The 15,744-nt window shown below is 35.8% G+C and overlaps 1 protein-coding gene across 2 annotated transcripts in view; it reads right to left on the bottom strand.

The window, feature by feature from the left end:
- Positions 1 to 15,109, bottom strand: part of LOC308635908 (asparaginyl-tRNA synthetase-like) — an 88,262-nt gene extending 73,153 nt beyond the window's left edge. For both annotated transcript variants that reach the window (XM_081270780.1, XM_081270778.1), the window contains exon 1: positions 15,019 to 15,109. In XM_081270780.1, the coding sequence (XP_081126906.1) occupies positions 15,019 to 15,026 (8 nt within the window). In that variant the 5' untranslated portion in view covers positions 15,027 to 15,109. The remainder of the gene's footprint in view (positions 1 to 15,018) is intronic.
- Positions 15,110 to 15,744: the final 635 nt, after the last annotated feature.

The following is a 15,744-nucleotide window of genomic DNA, read 5'->3' as shown; positions in this document are numbered from 1 at the left end:
CTTCTCAGAAAAGGAAATAATCAATAATGTGAGAAGAGAGCTTACAGAATTTGAGAAAATCTTTATCACATGTACCTCTGAAAAAGCATTAATCTCTAGGATATATAAAGAACTCAAAATAAATATATGAAAAAGTATTCAACATCTCTAGCAATTAGAGAAATGCAAATCAAAACTAATCTAAGATTTCATCTCACACTAATCAAATAATGGCAATCATCAAGAATATAGGCAACAATAAATGTTGGCGAGGATGTGGGAAAAAGGTGCACTCATACATTGCTGGTGGGACTGCAAATTGGTACAACCACCATGGAAAGAAGTATAGAGATTGCTCCGAAAACTTGGAATGGAACCTCTGTTTAACCTAACTCAGCTATCCCACTCCTCGGTTTATACGCAAAGGACTTAAAATCAGTATATATAGTAATGCAGCCATGTCAATCTTTAGAGCAGCTCAATTCACAATAGCTAAACTATAGAACTAATCTAGGTGTCCTTCAATAGATGAATGAATAAATAAAATGTGGTATATATATTCAATGAAATATTACTCAGCTTTAAAGAAGAATGAAATTATGGCATTTGCCAATAAATGGATGGAATTGGAGAATATCATGCTAAGTGAAATAAGCCAATCCCCAAAAGACAAAGGCCAAATGTTTTCTCCAATATGTGGCTGCTAATTCACAATTAAGGGGGTGGGAAACTAGGGAAGAACAGAGTTACCTTAGATTAGGTGATTAGGTAGAGGGAAGGGAGGGGAGTGGAGGGGGGAAGGAAACAGACAGATATATATATATATATATATATATATATATATATATATATATATATATGCGCGACTGCATGACCAATGTGATTTTGTAACATGTACACTCAGAAAAATGAGAAATTATATCCCATCTATGTATATCAAAGTACATAAATGCATTCTACTGTCATGTATAACTAATTAAAACAAATAAAAAAAATTTAAAAAAAGATACTAGCCTTAATTTAGGGCCCACCCTAATCCTATATAATCTCATCTTCATTTACAAAAACTCTATCCCTAATAAGACTGCATTCACAGGTTAGGACTTATCCTTTTATGGGACACAATCCAAGCCACTAAAGAGGTCATCTAGAAAATACAGAAATCTCTAGGATTTTAAAAGTAGAATAAATCCCACTGAATCCTTTCATAGATCTAAGGTACATAAGGGATTTTAGAAATGTTATTTTTCTTATATCTTGAAACATCTCACTAGTTCATGATTTTAGGAATGACTTCATCATTACTCATTAATTGCTCCTAGTATGTTAAAATAATTAAAATAAAAGTAAATAAAATAATTTACTAATTATAGAAGAATGATGGATGCTTAAGAAGATGTAATAGTGAGATAAACTATTACCACTTTATTGTCTTCAGTTTCCTTACACAAAATATTATGTCATATTTCAAGAAAGTTTAAGAAAAACCTGAATATACAATAACTAGACTTTTTGTAGCTTTCACAGAACACAATTGGAAATTCAGATATTTTATTTTTCATTAATAATACCAAAGAGAAAAAATGATAAAGAATAACACCCCAGTTATTAGACAAATCAGCAAGTGAATGCAAATAGACAGCAACAATCTATTCACTAATAAAGATGTTAAAATTAATTATGTAAGTGAAAACTCATATATGATGAGGCTTTGGATAATGGTTACCTAAATGAATTTTCTCAAGAACTGTTAAATGAACACCACTTTTCAAAGGACAAAAAAGTATTTTTCACCCAATTAGTTATTTGGCATCATGCAATAATTTTCAACAAGAACTTGGACCATACCATTTTAATAATGTGAATGCAAGTACCAGAAGTAATAAGGAAATAGAACTATTGAATATGTTTTGAAATATAAAGTCAAAATATTAAGCACAGGCTAGGTGCAGTGGTGCACACCTGAAATCCCAGCAATTTGGGTAGCTGAGGTAGGAGGACTGTAAATTGAGACTAGTAACTTAGTAACTTAGCCAGGCCCTAAGAAACTTAAAGAGAACCTGTCTCAAAATAAAAAATAAAATGACTGGGGATGTAGCTCAGGGTAAATCCATGGTTAAAAGAAAAAAAAAAAGAAAGAAAGAAAGCTAGTATATTTTCCAGGTTCAGAATGGAAGTGATGAATAGTAAGTTGTATTGGCTGGGCTCACAGAGTCACTGGGGTGCTTTTAAAACCCAGAAATGTGAGCATGAAAATTTGAGCTTGTCAACATCAAGAAGTAAAATCACAACCCACAGAATGGGGAAAAATATTTCCAAATAACTTATCTGATAAGGGACTTGTATTCAGAATATGTAAAAAATTTTCATAACTCAATAACAAAAGACAACCATATTTTTTTTTAAAGAGAGAGTGAGAGAGGAGAGAGAGTGAGAGAGAGAATTTTTAATATTTATTTTTTAGTTCTCGGCAGACACAGCATCTTTGTTGGTATGTGGTGCTGAGGATCGAACCCGGGCCGCACGCATGCCAGGCGAGCCCGCTACCACTTGAGCCACATCCCCAGCCCGACAACCATATTTTTAAAATGAGCCAAGAATTTATACAGACATTTCTCCAAAGAAGAAACAGATGGCCAATAAGCACATGAAAAGATGCTCAACATCATTAGGGAAATGCAAATCCAATCCACAGTGAAATATTATTTCATACCTCCTAGAATAGATATAATAAAAAAAGACATATGTGGGGAATGGTGGCACATGCTTGTAATCTCAGCTACTTGGAAAGCTGAGGCAGGAGGATCTCAAGTTTGAGGCTAGCCTGGGCAACTTAGAAAGCTCTGTCTAAAAATAAGAAGTGTGGGGATTTAGCTCAGTGGTAGAATGCCCTGAGTTAAATCCTTTGTAACGGGGTAGAAATAAAAGACAGACAATAATTATGTATTGGCAAGGATGTAGAGAAACTGGAAGTTTTATATATTGTAGGTGGGACTGTAAAATGGAGCAGCTACTGGGAAAATAGTCTAGGAGTTGCTCATAGTTACAAATCAAGTTAACATATAACCCAGAAATTCCCCTCCTAGCTATGTATCCAAGAGGAGTAAAAACATGTCCTCACAAAATATTCTACTTCAATGTTCACAGCAGTATTACTCATCATAGCTCAAAAGGAGAAATAATCCAAATGCTCATTATCTGGTAAGTGGAATAAACAAAATATGATACACTCATGTAATGGAATGTTATTTGTCAATAAAAAGGAATGAAGTACTGACTCATGCTACAACATGGATGAATTTTGAAAAAATTACCTAACAAATTATGAGATTGTGTTACTCCATCTATATCAAATATCCAGAATAGGCAAATTTGTAAAGAAAATTGATTAGTGACTCCTACTAAGCATAGGATAGGGAGTGGTTGCTAATGGGAATAAGTTTCTTTTGAGGGTGGTAAAAATATTCTAAAATTATTATAGTGATTTTTTTTAACAACTGCAAAAATGAGAAAACCCACTGAATTGTACAATTTAGATTTGTGAATTCTATATTATGTAAATTATTTCTCCATAAAGCAGTATAAAAATTACTACTAGATTTACTATCTTTAAGTTCTTACAAAATTCCTAATAAAGTTGATTTTTACTATCCCTTTAGTTTTACTTCTCTATTTATTCATGTGATGACTTTAAAATATTTGTTAAATAAGATCATAAGCTGCAGATGGTAAATGTCAATGACTATTTTTCTTGGTTTACTGTGGGTTAACCATTTTTTTGAAAGAACATTTAGATTATTAGAAATTTTTTACTATTATAAATAAAACTGCTTTCAACATTTTTATTTATAAATCTCTGTACAGTTATCAGATAATCATGTTAAGAAAAAAAAATCCCAGAAATGAAATTCTGTGAAAAAAAGTATTCCTCCAGAAAGACTGTACCAATTTATACTTTGAACAACAATGTTCAAGAATATTAGTTTTAACTTGAAATATTCCTGTTTATGGCTTAGTACAAAACAAAAACCAAATCATCACTGCTGAAAAGAAAGAGAAAAAGAGGAAAAAAAGAAACAATAAATAATTCTTTCAAATACATGAGGCTGATACTCTCATTCTGTTTTTAATTGATAAAAATAGGATATTTTATTACATTTATTAAAAGGATTTGCAATTTAGAGCATTACTGACTCTCAGAATGAGCTTTCCACTTATAAGAATTCAAAGAAAACATAAGTTTTCCATTAAAAAAAAAAGCTGGGTGTGGTGGCATACACCTGTAATCTGAGTGACTTGGGAGGCTGAGGTAAGAGGATCACAAATTTGAGGTGAGCCTCAGCAACTCAATGAGGCCCTAAGCAACTTACTTAGACCCTGTCTCAAAATAAAAAAATAAAAAGGGCTGGAAATGTGGCTCAGTGGTTAGGAGCTCCTGGATTCAATCCCTGAAACAAGCAAACAAACAAAACTGTGTGTGTGTGTGCGTAGCTAAATCTATTGAGAGGTAATCAAAAGCAGTAACTGCCCTTGACCAACCCCAGTAGTAGAAAGTATATCCAGTGATCAAATCTTGGTTTCCAATAAAAGAAACCATGGTCCTTAGAGAAATGGCTGATTTTAGGGCCAGGGTAGGTAAAACAAACCTGGAAAAACTGCCCAAACTTGGAAATAACAAAGATGTCCTTTAACTGGTAAATGGATAAACTGTGTTACCTATGGATAACAGAATATTATTTGGTGCTAAAAAAAATGTACTATCAAGCAATTAAAAGACAGGGAAGAACTTTAAATTAATATTACTTCCCTAAGAAAACAATGCTAACCTGAAAAGGCTAGATACTAAATTTCCAACTACATAACAGAACAGAAAAGGCAAAGCTACTGAGACACTGAAAAGATCAATGGTCCTAGGGATTAGGAAGGAGGGATGACTAGGTAGAGGAGAGAGAATTTTTAGAGTAGTGAAATTATTATGTGCAATACTATAGAGGCAGATACATGCCATTACAGATTTGTCAAAATGCACAGAATTTACAACTCCAAGAGTAAACTCTAATGTGAACTTACAGACTTAGAGTGATAATGATGTGTTAGTGTATATATGACAACTCTTGAAAGAAAAGAGAGAAGCAGTTGAGGATGGAGCAAAGCGAAAGAAAGGAAAGAAAACAATGCTTAAAGGTAAGCAAACCTAAGAAACAATAACAAAACAACAACAAACTGGGGCATCCTGTGACATCAGAGAATAAGGAAGTATTGACAGGATAGACGAATGCCAAAGGGACACAAGAGTCAATCTGCATGAGTTTTCAATAATTAAAAGTGAAAATGGCTTAAGCAACAAAGTAAATAACACAGTACTGAATGATAACCCAACTATAAAATAAATATACATGAGTCCATTCTGATGTAAATGAACTTAATAAACAAAAGTGAGAAGATAACCAGTCTTCCATACAGAATTTCAAATATTCCCCCTCTACAAATTGGCAGTTAATTCCATCTCCCACCCTCCAAATTCCCATCCCCAGTGAGAGGAGATAAGACCTAGAGACTTATTTCCACAGAATAAAGTATTTTCAGGGGAGAAACAAAACAAACACTACTGCAAGTAAGTAAGGTATCACCATATGTATATCACATATTCCTTGAGACGATGAGAAGAACACTTTGTCTTTGTGGCATTCTTTCCAAAAACCAAAATAACTTCAGTCTAATCATGAGAAAAATAAAGAAACCCAAATTAGGGTACATTCAACAAACAGGTCATAAAGAAGAAGATTGAGAAACTGTCACAGATTGGAAGAGACTTGGGCAACAAGAGAGCTAAGCTTTATATGGTTCCCTGAACTGAATCCTGGAAAAGAGAAGGATGATATTAATAGAAAGACTGGTGAAATCTAAATAAAGTCTGGCATTTAGTTACTAGTTACTAGTAATGTACTAATAATGGGTTCTCAGTTTTGACAGATGCACCATGGTAATGGGGGAAAGTGGGTAGGGGGTACTATATAAAATGTGTACTACCTCTACAACTTTTGAATGTTATCTAAAATTATTCTGAAACAGAATGCTTACTTTAAAAACTTTTTAAAAATTAACTTCAAAATGGAGCCTTAAACCCACCAAACTAACATAGATGACCTTTTGGAAAATGCTAACCTTCTAAATTTAACTACCATTTATACCACTTTAAAAGTCTTTTAAAATAAAATTAAACAAAAAACAAAGCTGAGGGGAAAAGGACCAACAATCTCTTACTACATATTAAATCATGCATTATTCAGAAACATGATATACTTTATATTAATAGTCCCAGAACTATGTTTATTAAACTAGGAACATATGACTGACATTATCAGAAAAAACTCATAACACATTATAAAAATAAGACCTAATAATTCACCAGTTTAATACTCTGTTAAGTTTCACTGTACCCTCTTTTGTAGTTCAGGTCACTTTGCTGGAAAAGAGGCATGTTTAATATATTCAAATATCACACTACAGAAATAAGTATTTGGTAAATTTACATCTTCCCCTGTTATAATATTTCTGGTTATCAACAGGGTACCTTATAAAGAAATGAATACTGAAAGGTGGTTAAAAAAAGTTATCCAAACACTGGACATAAAGCAAAAAGGTAGACAGCTTTTAAAAAGTGATTTCTGGGACTAGAGTTGTGGCTCAGTGGTATAGTGCTCTCCTGGCATATGCGAGGCGCTGAGTTCGATCCTCAGTACCACATAAAAATAAATAAACAAAATAAAGGTATAAAAAGTGACATATTTCAAATTAAAGAGCTTTTGCACAGAAAAGGAAGCAAATAGGAATGTGAAGAGAGAACCTACAGAAAGGGGGAAAACCTTTGCTAATTACTGTTCTTACAGAGGATTAATATCTAGAATATATAAGGAACTCAAAAAACTTTACACCAAAAAATTAAATAACCCAATTAATAAATGAGTAAGTGAATTAAACAGACACCTCTGCAAAGATACAAATGACCACAAATATATGAAAAAATGTTCAATATCATTAGTAATTAGGGAAATGCAAATCAAAACTACACTGAGCTGGACAAAGTGGCACACGCCTATAATTCCAGCAGCTCCAGAGGCTAAGTCAGGAGGATCTAGAGTTCAAAGTCAGCCTCAGCAATAGCATAGTGCTAAGCAACTCAGTGGGACCCTGTCTCTAAATAAAATACAAAATAGAGCTGGAGATATAGTTCAATGGTCTAGTGGCCCTGAGCTCAATCCCCAGTGCTTAAAAATAACAAACAAAACCTACACTGAGATTTCATCTCACACCAATCAGAATGGCAGTAATCAAGAATACAAATAATGATGAATGCTGGAGAGGATGTGGAAAAAAAGAACATTCTTACACTGTTGGTTAGATTGTAAATTAATACAAGAGCTATGAAAATCAGTATGGAGGTTCCTCAAAAGATTAGGCATGGAACCACCATATGAACCAGCTATACCACTCTTTGATATTTAATCTGAAGAATTAAAGTCAGTGATACAGTGATACATGCATACCCATGTTTACAGCAGCAAACAGCCAAACTAAGCAACCAGCCTAGATGTCGATCAACTAATAAATGAATAAAGAAAATGCGGTGAATATATATACACAATGGAATTTATCCAGTCCTAAAGTAAAATGAAATTGTTATTTGTAAGAAAATGGATGGAATTAAAAACCATTATGTTAAGCAAAATAAATTAAACTCAGAAGGTTAAAGGTTGTATGTTTTTTCTCATCTGCAGCAGCTAGAGAGAAAAAGGTGAAGAAAGGTAGGGGTGGATCTCATGAAAATCCAAGGGATCAGAAGAGGAAAGGGAGCTGGGGAAGGAGGTGTGGAGGGAGAGGGGAAGTACTGGTGGTGATACTGGTCAAATTATATTGTTATACTGTGTATTGTGTGCACAAAGGAATATGTAACAAAAAATCCCATTGTTAATTGATACAACTAATGCACCAATTAAAAAATGTGGAGGGAAAACAGCGATGTCCTTTCAATATGATGTGGGGATTCACACCCATTCAAAGGTTATTTAATTACTTAGGGGAATGTACATGCTCTATTCTTCTACTTATTACTAATTAAATATTCTAGATTAAGTGAAGCTACTTGTTAACTTAAAGTTTTATCCTTTAGAGTTGAAAGCCATTTCTTTCAGGGAGAAGAGATGATCCCCATGGCTAGGATCTACTGGTCTGTAGGACATCAACCAGTTTGTAACTAATTTAGAAATCTTATTCCACCAGATGTTAAATTGCCTATGAATATGGAGTTCCTTAGGTGCTATTTGGAACAGCCTACTTCATTGTTCCCTAAGCAATTAACTAATTAAATAAAGTCTTTGATACATGTTCACTTATATTTGTATCAGTGATGGTTTTAATTTTTAAAAATTATACTTTCACAGGCATAGGAAGCTTTCTAAGATATGACTGACATCACCTTACCAACTATCAGCCAGCCCTGCAAATCCTAGTCTTGTAGAGCTATTATGATAACAATTTTTCTGGATAGTAATCTGGTAAAACTACATGGAATTATCAAATAACTTCTGTCTCAAAGATAAAGTAAAAAACAATTTAAGTATATGTTATTTTCTCTTTTTTTTCAATATGAAGTTTTTTTTTATTGGTTGTTCACAACTTTACAAAGCTCTTGACATATCATACTTCATACATTAGATTGAAGTGGGTTATGAACCCCCAATTTTACCCCAAATGCAGATTGCAGAATCACGTCGGTTACATATCCACAATTTTACATAATGCCCTATTAGTAATTGTTGTATTCTGCTATCTTTCCTATCCCCTACTATCCCCCCTCCCCTCCCCTCCCTTCTTCTCTCTCTACCCCATCTACTGTAATTCATTTCTCTCCTTGTTTATTTTCCCATTCCCCTCCCAACCTCTTATATGTAATTTTGTATAGCAATGAGGGTCTCCCTTCATTTCCATGCAATTTTCCTCATCTCTCCCTTTCCCTCCCATCTCATGTCACTGATTGATGTTACTCTTTTCTTCCTACTCTTCCTCCCTGCTCTGTTCATATTTGCTCTCATTATATCAAAGAAGACATTTGGCATTTGTTTTTTAGGGATTGGCTAGCTTCACTAAGCATAATCTGCTCTAGTGCCGTCCATTTCCCTGCAAATTCTATGATTTTGTCATTTTTTATTGCTGCATAGTACTCCATTGTGTATAGATGCCACATTTTTTTTATCCATTCATCTACTGAGGGGCATCTGGGTTGGTTCCACAGTCTAGCAATTGTGAATTGTGCTGCTATGAACATCGATGTGGCAGTATCCCTGTAGCATGCTCTTTTAAGGTCTTCAGGGAATAGTCCAAGAAGGGCAATAGCAGGGTCAAATGGTGGTTCCATTCCCATCTTTCCCAGGAATCTCCAAACTGCTTTCCAAATTGGCCGCACCAATTTGCAGTCCCACCAGCAATGTACAAGTGTACCCTTTTCTCCACAACCTCTCCAGCACTTGTTGTTGTTTGACTTCATAGTGGCTGCCAATCTTACTGGAGTGAAATGGTATCTTAGGGTGGTTTTGATTTGCATTTCTCTGACTGCTAGAGATGGTGAGCATTTTTTCATGACTTGTTGATTGATTGTTTATCCTCCTCTGAGAAGTGTCTGTTCAGGTCCTTGGCCCATTTGTTGATTGGGTTATTTGTTATCTTATTGTCTAATTTTTTAAGTTCTTTGTAAACTCTGGATATTAGGGCTCTATCTGAAGTGTGAGGGGTAAAGATTTGTTCCCAGGATGTAGGCTCCCTATTTACCTCTCTTATTGTTTCTCTTGCTGAGAAAAAAACTTTTAAGTTTAATTAAGTCCCATTTGTTGATTCTTGTTGTTAACTCTTGTGACTTAAGAAATTTATCGATGTCTTCACTATCTTCTATTTTGTTGGAATATAGGTTTTCAAAATAATTTCTAATTGTCTTCTGTATTTCTGTAGCATCTGTTGTGATATTGCCTTTTTCGTCCCATATGTTAGTAATTTGAGTTCTCTCTCTTCTTCTCTTCGTTAGCATGGCTAAAGGTCTGTCGATCTTATTTATTTTTTCGAAGAACCAACTTTTAGTTTTGTTAATTTTTTCAATAGTTTCTTTTGTTTCAATTTCATTGATTTCCGCTCTGATTTTAATTATTTCTAGCCTTCTGCTACATTTGCTGTTGTTTTGCTCTTCCTTTTCTAGGGCTTTGAGATGAAGTGTGAGCTCATTTATTTGTTGGTTTTTTCTTTTTTTGAGGAATGACCACCAGGCGATGAATTTTCCTCTTAAAACTGCTTTCATTGTGTCCCATAGATTCCGATATGTTGTGTCTGTATTTTCATTTATCTCTAAGAATTTTTTGATTTCCTCCTTTATGTCTTCTGTAACCCATTGATCATTCAGTAACATATTGTTCATTTTCCATGTGATGTAGGATTTTTCCTTCCTTCTTTTATCATTGATTTCCAGTTTCATTCCATTATGATCAGATAAAATGCATGGTATTATCTGCACCCCTTTATATTTACTGAGGGTTGCCCTATGGCATAATATATGGTCTATTTTTGAGAAGGATCCATGTGCTGCTGAGAAAAAAGTATATCTATTTGATGATGGTTGATATATTCTATATATGTCAGTTAAGTTTAGGTTATTGATTGTGATATTGAGTTCTATAGTTTCTTTATTCAATTTTTGTTTGGAGGATCTGTCCAATGGTGAAAGAGGTGTGTTGAAGTCACCCATAATTATTGTGTTGTGGTCTATTTGATTCTTGAACTTGAGGAGAATTTGTTTTATGAATGTCGCAGCACCATTATTTGGTCCATAAATATTGATAATTGTTATGTCTTGTTGGTGAAGGGTTCCTTTTAACAGTATATAATGACCTTCTTTATCCCTTTTGATTAACTTAGTCTTGAAGTTGATTTTATTCGATATGAGGATGGCCACTCCTGCTTGCTTACGAGAACTGTGTGCGTGGTATATTTTTTCCCATCCTTTCACTTTCAGCCTGTGTATGTCTTTTCCAATCAGATGTGTCTCCTGGGGGCAGCATATTGTTGGATTTGTTTTTTAATCCATGATACCAGCCTATGTTGCTTTATTGGAGAGTTTAGGCCATTAACATTCAGAGTTACTATTGATATATGGTTTGAACTTCCATCCATGTTTGATTGTTTATCCTTTTTTTTAAAAAAAAATGTAGTTTGTTTCTCCGTGATTATCTTTCCCCTCGCCCTCTATCTTTACTGAGGCACCTCCCACTGATGGTTTTGGTTATTGTTTTTCATTTCTTCCTCGTGTAGTGTTTTGCTCAAAATGCTTTGCAATGCTGGTTTTCTGGCTGCAAATTCTTTTAACTTTTGTTTATCCTGAAAGATCTTTATTTTTTTTGTCATACCTGAAGCTTAATTTTGCTGGATACAGAATTCTTGGTTGGCATCCATTGTCTTTCAGTGTTTGAAATACATTGTTCCATGACCTTCTTGCTTTCAGTGTCTGTGATGAAAAGTCCGTTGTTAACCGTATTGGTTTACCCCTAAATGTAATCTGTCTCCTTTCTCTTGTAGCTTTTAATATTTTCTCTTTGTTCTGTATATTGGATATCTTCATAACAATGTGTCTTGGTGTTGGTCTACTGTGATTTTGTGTGCTCGGAGTCCTGTATGCATCTTCAATTTGTATATCTGTTTCCTTTTTTATTTCTGGAAAGTTTTCTGTAATTATTTCATTCAGCAGGTTTCTTATTCCCTTGGTTTGAATCTCTGTACCCTCTTCTATCCCGATGACTCGTAAGTTTGGTTTCTTCATGTTATCCCATAGCTCTTGGATGTTTTTCTCGTGTTTTTTTTACCAGCCTTTCTGAGTTGGCTAGACTCTTTTCAAGATGGTATATTTTGTCTTCATTATCTGACGTTCTGGTTTCTACTTGCTCCACTCTGTTAGTGATACTCTCAATTGAGTTTTTAATTTGGTTTATCGTTTCCTTCATTTCTAGAATTATTGTTTGATTATTTTTTATAATCTCTATCTCCTGATAAAGATGCTTAACTTCTTCTTTTAGCTGTTTATGTAATTCATTCTCAATGTGTTCTCTCGCTGCTTGAATTTGCTGTCTTGTATCCTCTTTAAGGTTCCATTCCATCTGTCTAAGGTGTCCCTTGAGGTCTTTATATGACCATTTTTCTGATGACTCTAGGTCCTCCTGAATATTTAGGCTGTCCTGCATTGTTTGTACTCCTTTTCTTCCTTGTTTCTTGAAGCTGCTCATGTTGCTTCTTGTTCTGTTTGACTGCTGAGTTACTGTTTATTCCTATAAATTTATTTTATGCTTGGGAGGAAAGGTATTAGAAGGGAAGGGAAGAAGTCACTAAGGAGAATGAGAGTAGGCAGGTAGAATTGAAGGAAGGGGGGATAAGAAAAATGAAAAGACAAAAGAAGAAAGAAATAGGAACTAAAAAAGAACAAAAATTTTAAAAAATAATAATAATAATTAAAAAAATATTAAAATTAAAGCTAGAAGAGAAAGAAGAAGAAAAAAGAAAAAAAAACAAGATAGAAAAATGAAGATGAAAGAAAAACCCCAATCAAAAAAAAAAAAAAAAACTAATAAATGCCGTCTTAGAGTTTGATTAACTTCTCTTCCACTAGGTGGTGGGTCAAGTCTATCCAGTCAGTACGCGGGAACCAATCACTGTGCAGCAGCTCCTCCCAGACTGGGCGAGTCTCCAATCTTGAGTGCCTAGGGCCTCCTCTTGTGTCCAATCACTTCCACTTTTCCTCTAGCCAGGCCCCTCTCACCACAATACTGGCTACAGGCCGGGTCTGCTGCTCCCGGGAGCCCTGTTTTCATGAACGACTGAGCTCACTCCTCCAGATTGCCATTCCCTCAGACCCTAAGTTTGTAGAGCTTGGGACTGAGAATCCTCAGCGAATTTTACTTGCCCTCTGGTAGCTACACCCCCGTAGCTGGTGCAAGAGACCTCAGCAGTCAGCCCTGGCGGGAGCGGCAGTCCCACACCACCTCTGCCTCCCTCGGGCTGGCTGTAGCACTCACGGGAGAGCTGGGAAGGGCCCTTAAGGTTTCCCTGATGCGTGGAGAGGGAAAGCCAGGGGTCCACACACCTGTAGCAGCAGGCTTCAATGAAGTTATCTCCTCCGCCGCAGCCCTGAGACACCAGCCCTCCACCACAGTGGTGTCCCCCGCAAACGGCGACAGTTCGCCTCCCCCTGCCGGGCGACCAATGCCACGGGCGGGTCCCCCTGTCTTTCCCAAGCCCCGCCTGGACCCTGCGGCCACTACCCACGAAGGCCCAGCAGGCATCCACCTCCGTAGGATGAGAAGGGCTGACCAGCCGCCTCAGCCGGATGGCTTAATGCTGAGTCGCAGCTGTCTGTCTCAGCTTTTCAGACGCGGCGGGGCGCGGAGCAGGGAGAGGCTTACTCACATCCCACCGCCATCTTCCTCTTCTCGCTGTTTCGGGATGATGGTGGGGTGCTGGCTCGCTCTCTCCGGTGTGTCTTAGCCTCGGGCTCCCGCGCTTCTCTCTGCCGCGGCCTCCACAGCCAGCGCTGCCCTGGTCGCTCTCTCCGCCCCCGGCGTTCCCCCAATATGAAGTTTTTAACACTAGGCTTCAAGAGTGCTTGCTTAGCATGTGTGAGGAAGCCCTGGGTTTGATCCCCAGCACTGTAATCCCAGCAACTCAGAAGGCTGAGGCAGGAGGACCACAAGTTCAAAGCCAACCTCAGCAACTTAGTGAGGCCCTAAGCAACTTATCAAGACCCTGTCTCTAAATAAAAATAAAAAGGGCAGAGTGTTGAGAGCCACAGCCGAAGGGGCCCCAGCAAACTTCCAGCTCAAGTATATGTTATTTTCAAGATCATCTTTGTTCTACCCTTGACTTTCCATCCTGCCCTAAAGTATGTATAGATATAAACATGCAGTCTATTTTATTACATTTCCCTTAAGTTTTTTCACTTGTGCATTTTTAAACAATGGGGAACACAAAGATTCTTTTCACTCAAGCTATTTTCTGAAAAGACTATTAAGGCCCAATCCCTATTTCAGAAAACAAAGATTCATATAGGAAAAGCAGTACTTATTGGTCAACATTAAGAAACTACTTACAACTGGGTATGGTAGCTAAATGCCTGTAATCCCAGCTACTCAAGAGGCTGAAGCTGGAGGATCCCAAGTTCAAGGGAAGCCTCAGTCATTTAGTGAGGCTATAAACAACTTGATGAGACCCTGTCTCAAAATAAAAAATTTTAAAAGGCTGGGGATATAGTTCAGTGGTAAAGTGCCCATGAGTTCAATTTCAATACCAACAAAACAAAATAACCTCCCTCCAAAAAAGGAAAGAAATAAACTATAATCACAGAACATAAGATTTAGACAGGATTTTAAAGATCTTCTTGCTTAATCCCTTGTTTTAAGAAAAGGAAGTTGAGCCCAAAGAAATACAATGATTTTCTAGAGGGCTGACAGTGACTAAAATTAATTTTTTTGATCTTATTTTAAAGACTTGTTAATGGGTCTCACAATGGATCCATGGGTAAATTTTCTTTATTTAAACCACTTGTTGAAAAAAAAAATGCTTCCTTCTATCTGTTTCAGGTACCTTTCTTTTTCTAAGTCAAACAGGTTAATACCTGATTCAGGTGTGAATTATGAACTGTTCTTATTTCCAATACATATTATTAATTTTACTTAAAGTCTGATTACATGGATTAGTAAAAAGAAAAAAATCCCAAATTCACATTTTCAGTGTTCTATATTTACTAAAAACAAAAGTCTAGACTAATGTGGATTTTTTTTTTAAACCAAGAACCCTGGATTTTGTCAAACTGTCAATCTAAATATACTTTTGGTAAATTCAAGTAGACTATAAAGGCTAATTCCAATTTTTAGGTATGAGCACTGGGAAGGGAAGCACTATTTTCCCATCACCCAAACCACTATCAGCACAAGGAAAATAGAAAATAAAATTCTGTACCCTGACATCACTTCTAGATGAAGTTGTCCTGATACAGTTAAGAAAGCAGGAACATTGAAGAAATTCTCCTCAGGTAACTTTATTTTGCTTGAAGGCTGCAAAGGAAAAACATAAGCCACAGAAAGCTATTACATATTTTGCTTTACTTTTCACATTTACACACATGCCAGAACTAAAAATCAGTGCAATTTAACCTATGCAAGGACTGATCATTCTCAAGAAAATAAAGGTGGTTCTCAGCACATATCTAAAAGAGAAAATGCCTATTTAGAAAATACGAAAGTCACGTAAATTTTGCCCCATATTTTTAAAACACAAAAACCAAGGGATGAGGTACCTTTGTTATAAAGTATACTTCTCCATAAAAAGTGATTCTGATTAAGGGGCAAACCAAGGCTAGAGTTTCTAAATTTATAATTTTAAATGCAAAGAATTACATAATTTCTCCAACTTTTAACCTACAGCTGAGGCTTAATTTTCTCAAGGGAATAGCCTTTGGAACACATTTTATTAAGACAGTGACAGTGCTTTTAACACAGATTTTTGTTAACACATTATAAAGTTATAAACAAATTACAATCAACCCTTTGTACCTACAAGTTCTGCATTTGCAGATTCAGCCAACCTCAGATTGAAAATATTCAGAAAAAGAAAAACTTTCATCTGTTCTGAATGCATACAATTTTTCCTTGTCATCATCCCCCACACAGTACAGTTTAATAATTA

The sequence above is a fragment of the Spermophilus citellus genome (genome assembly GCF_964194105.1).
Source record: "Spermophilus citellus genome assembly, chromosome: 2".
Taxonomy (NCBI): domain Eukaryota; kingdom Metazoa; phylum Chordata; class Mammalia; order Rodentia; family Sciuridae; genus Spermophilus; species Spermophilus citellus.
Note: the sequence above shows the minus strand (reverse complement) of the source record. Positions and strands in the feature narration are given on the sequence as shown.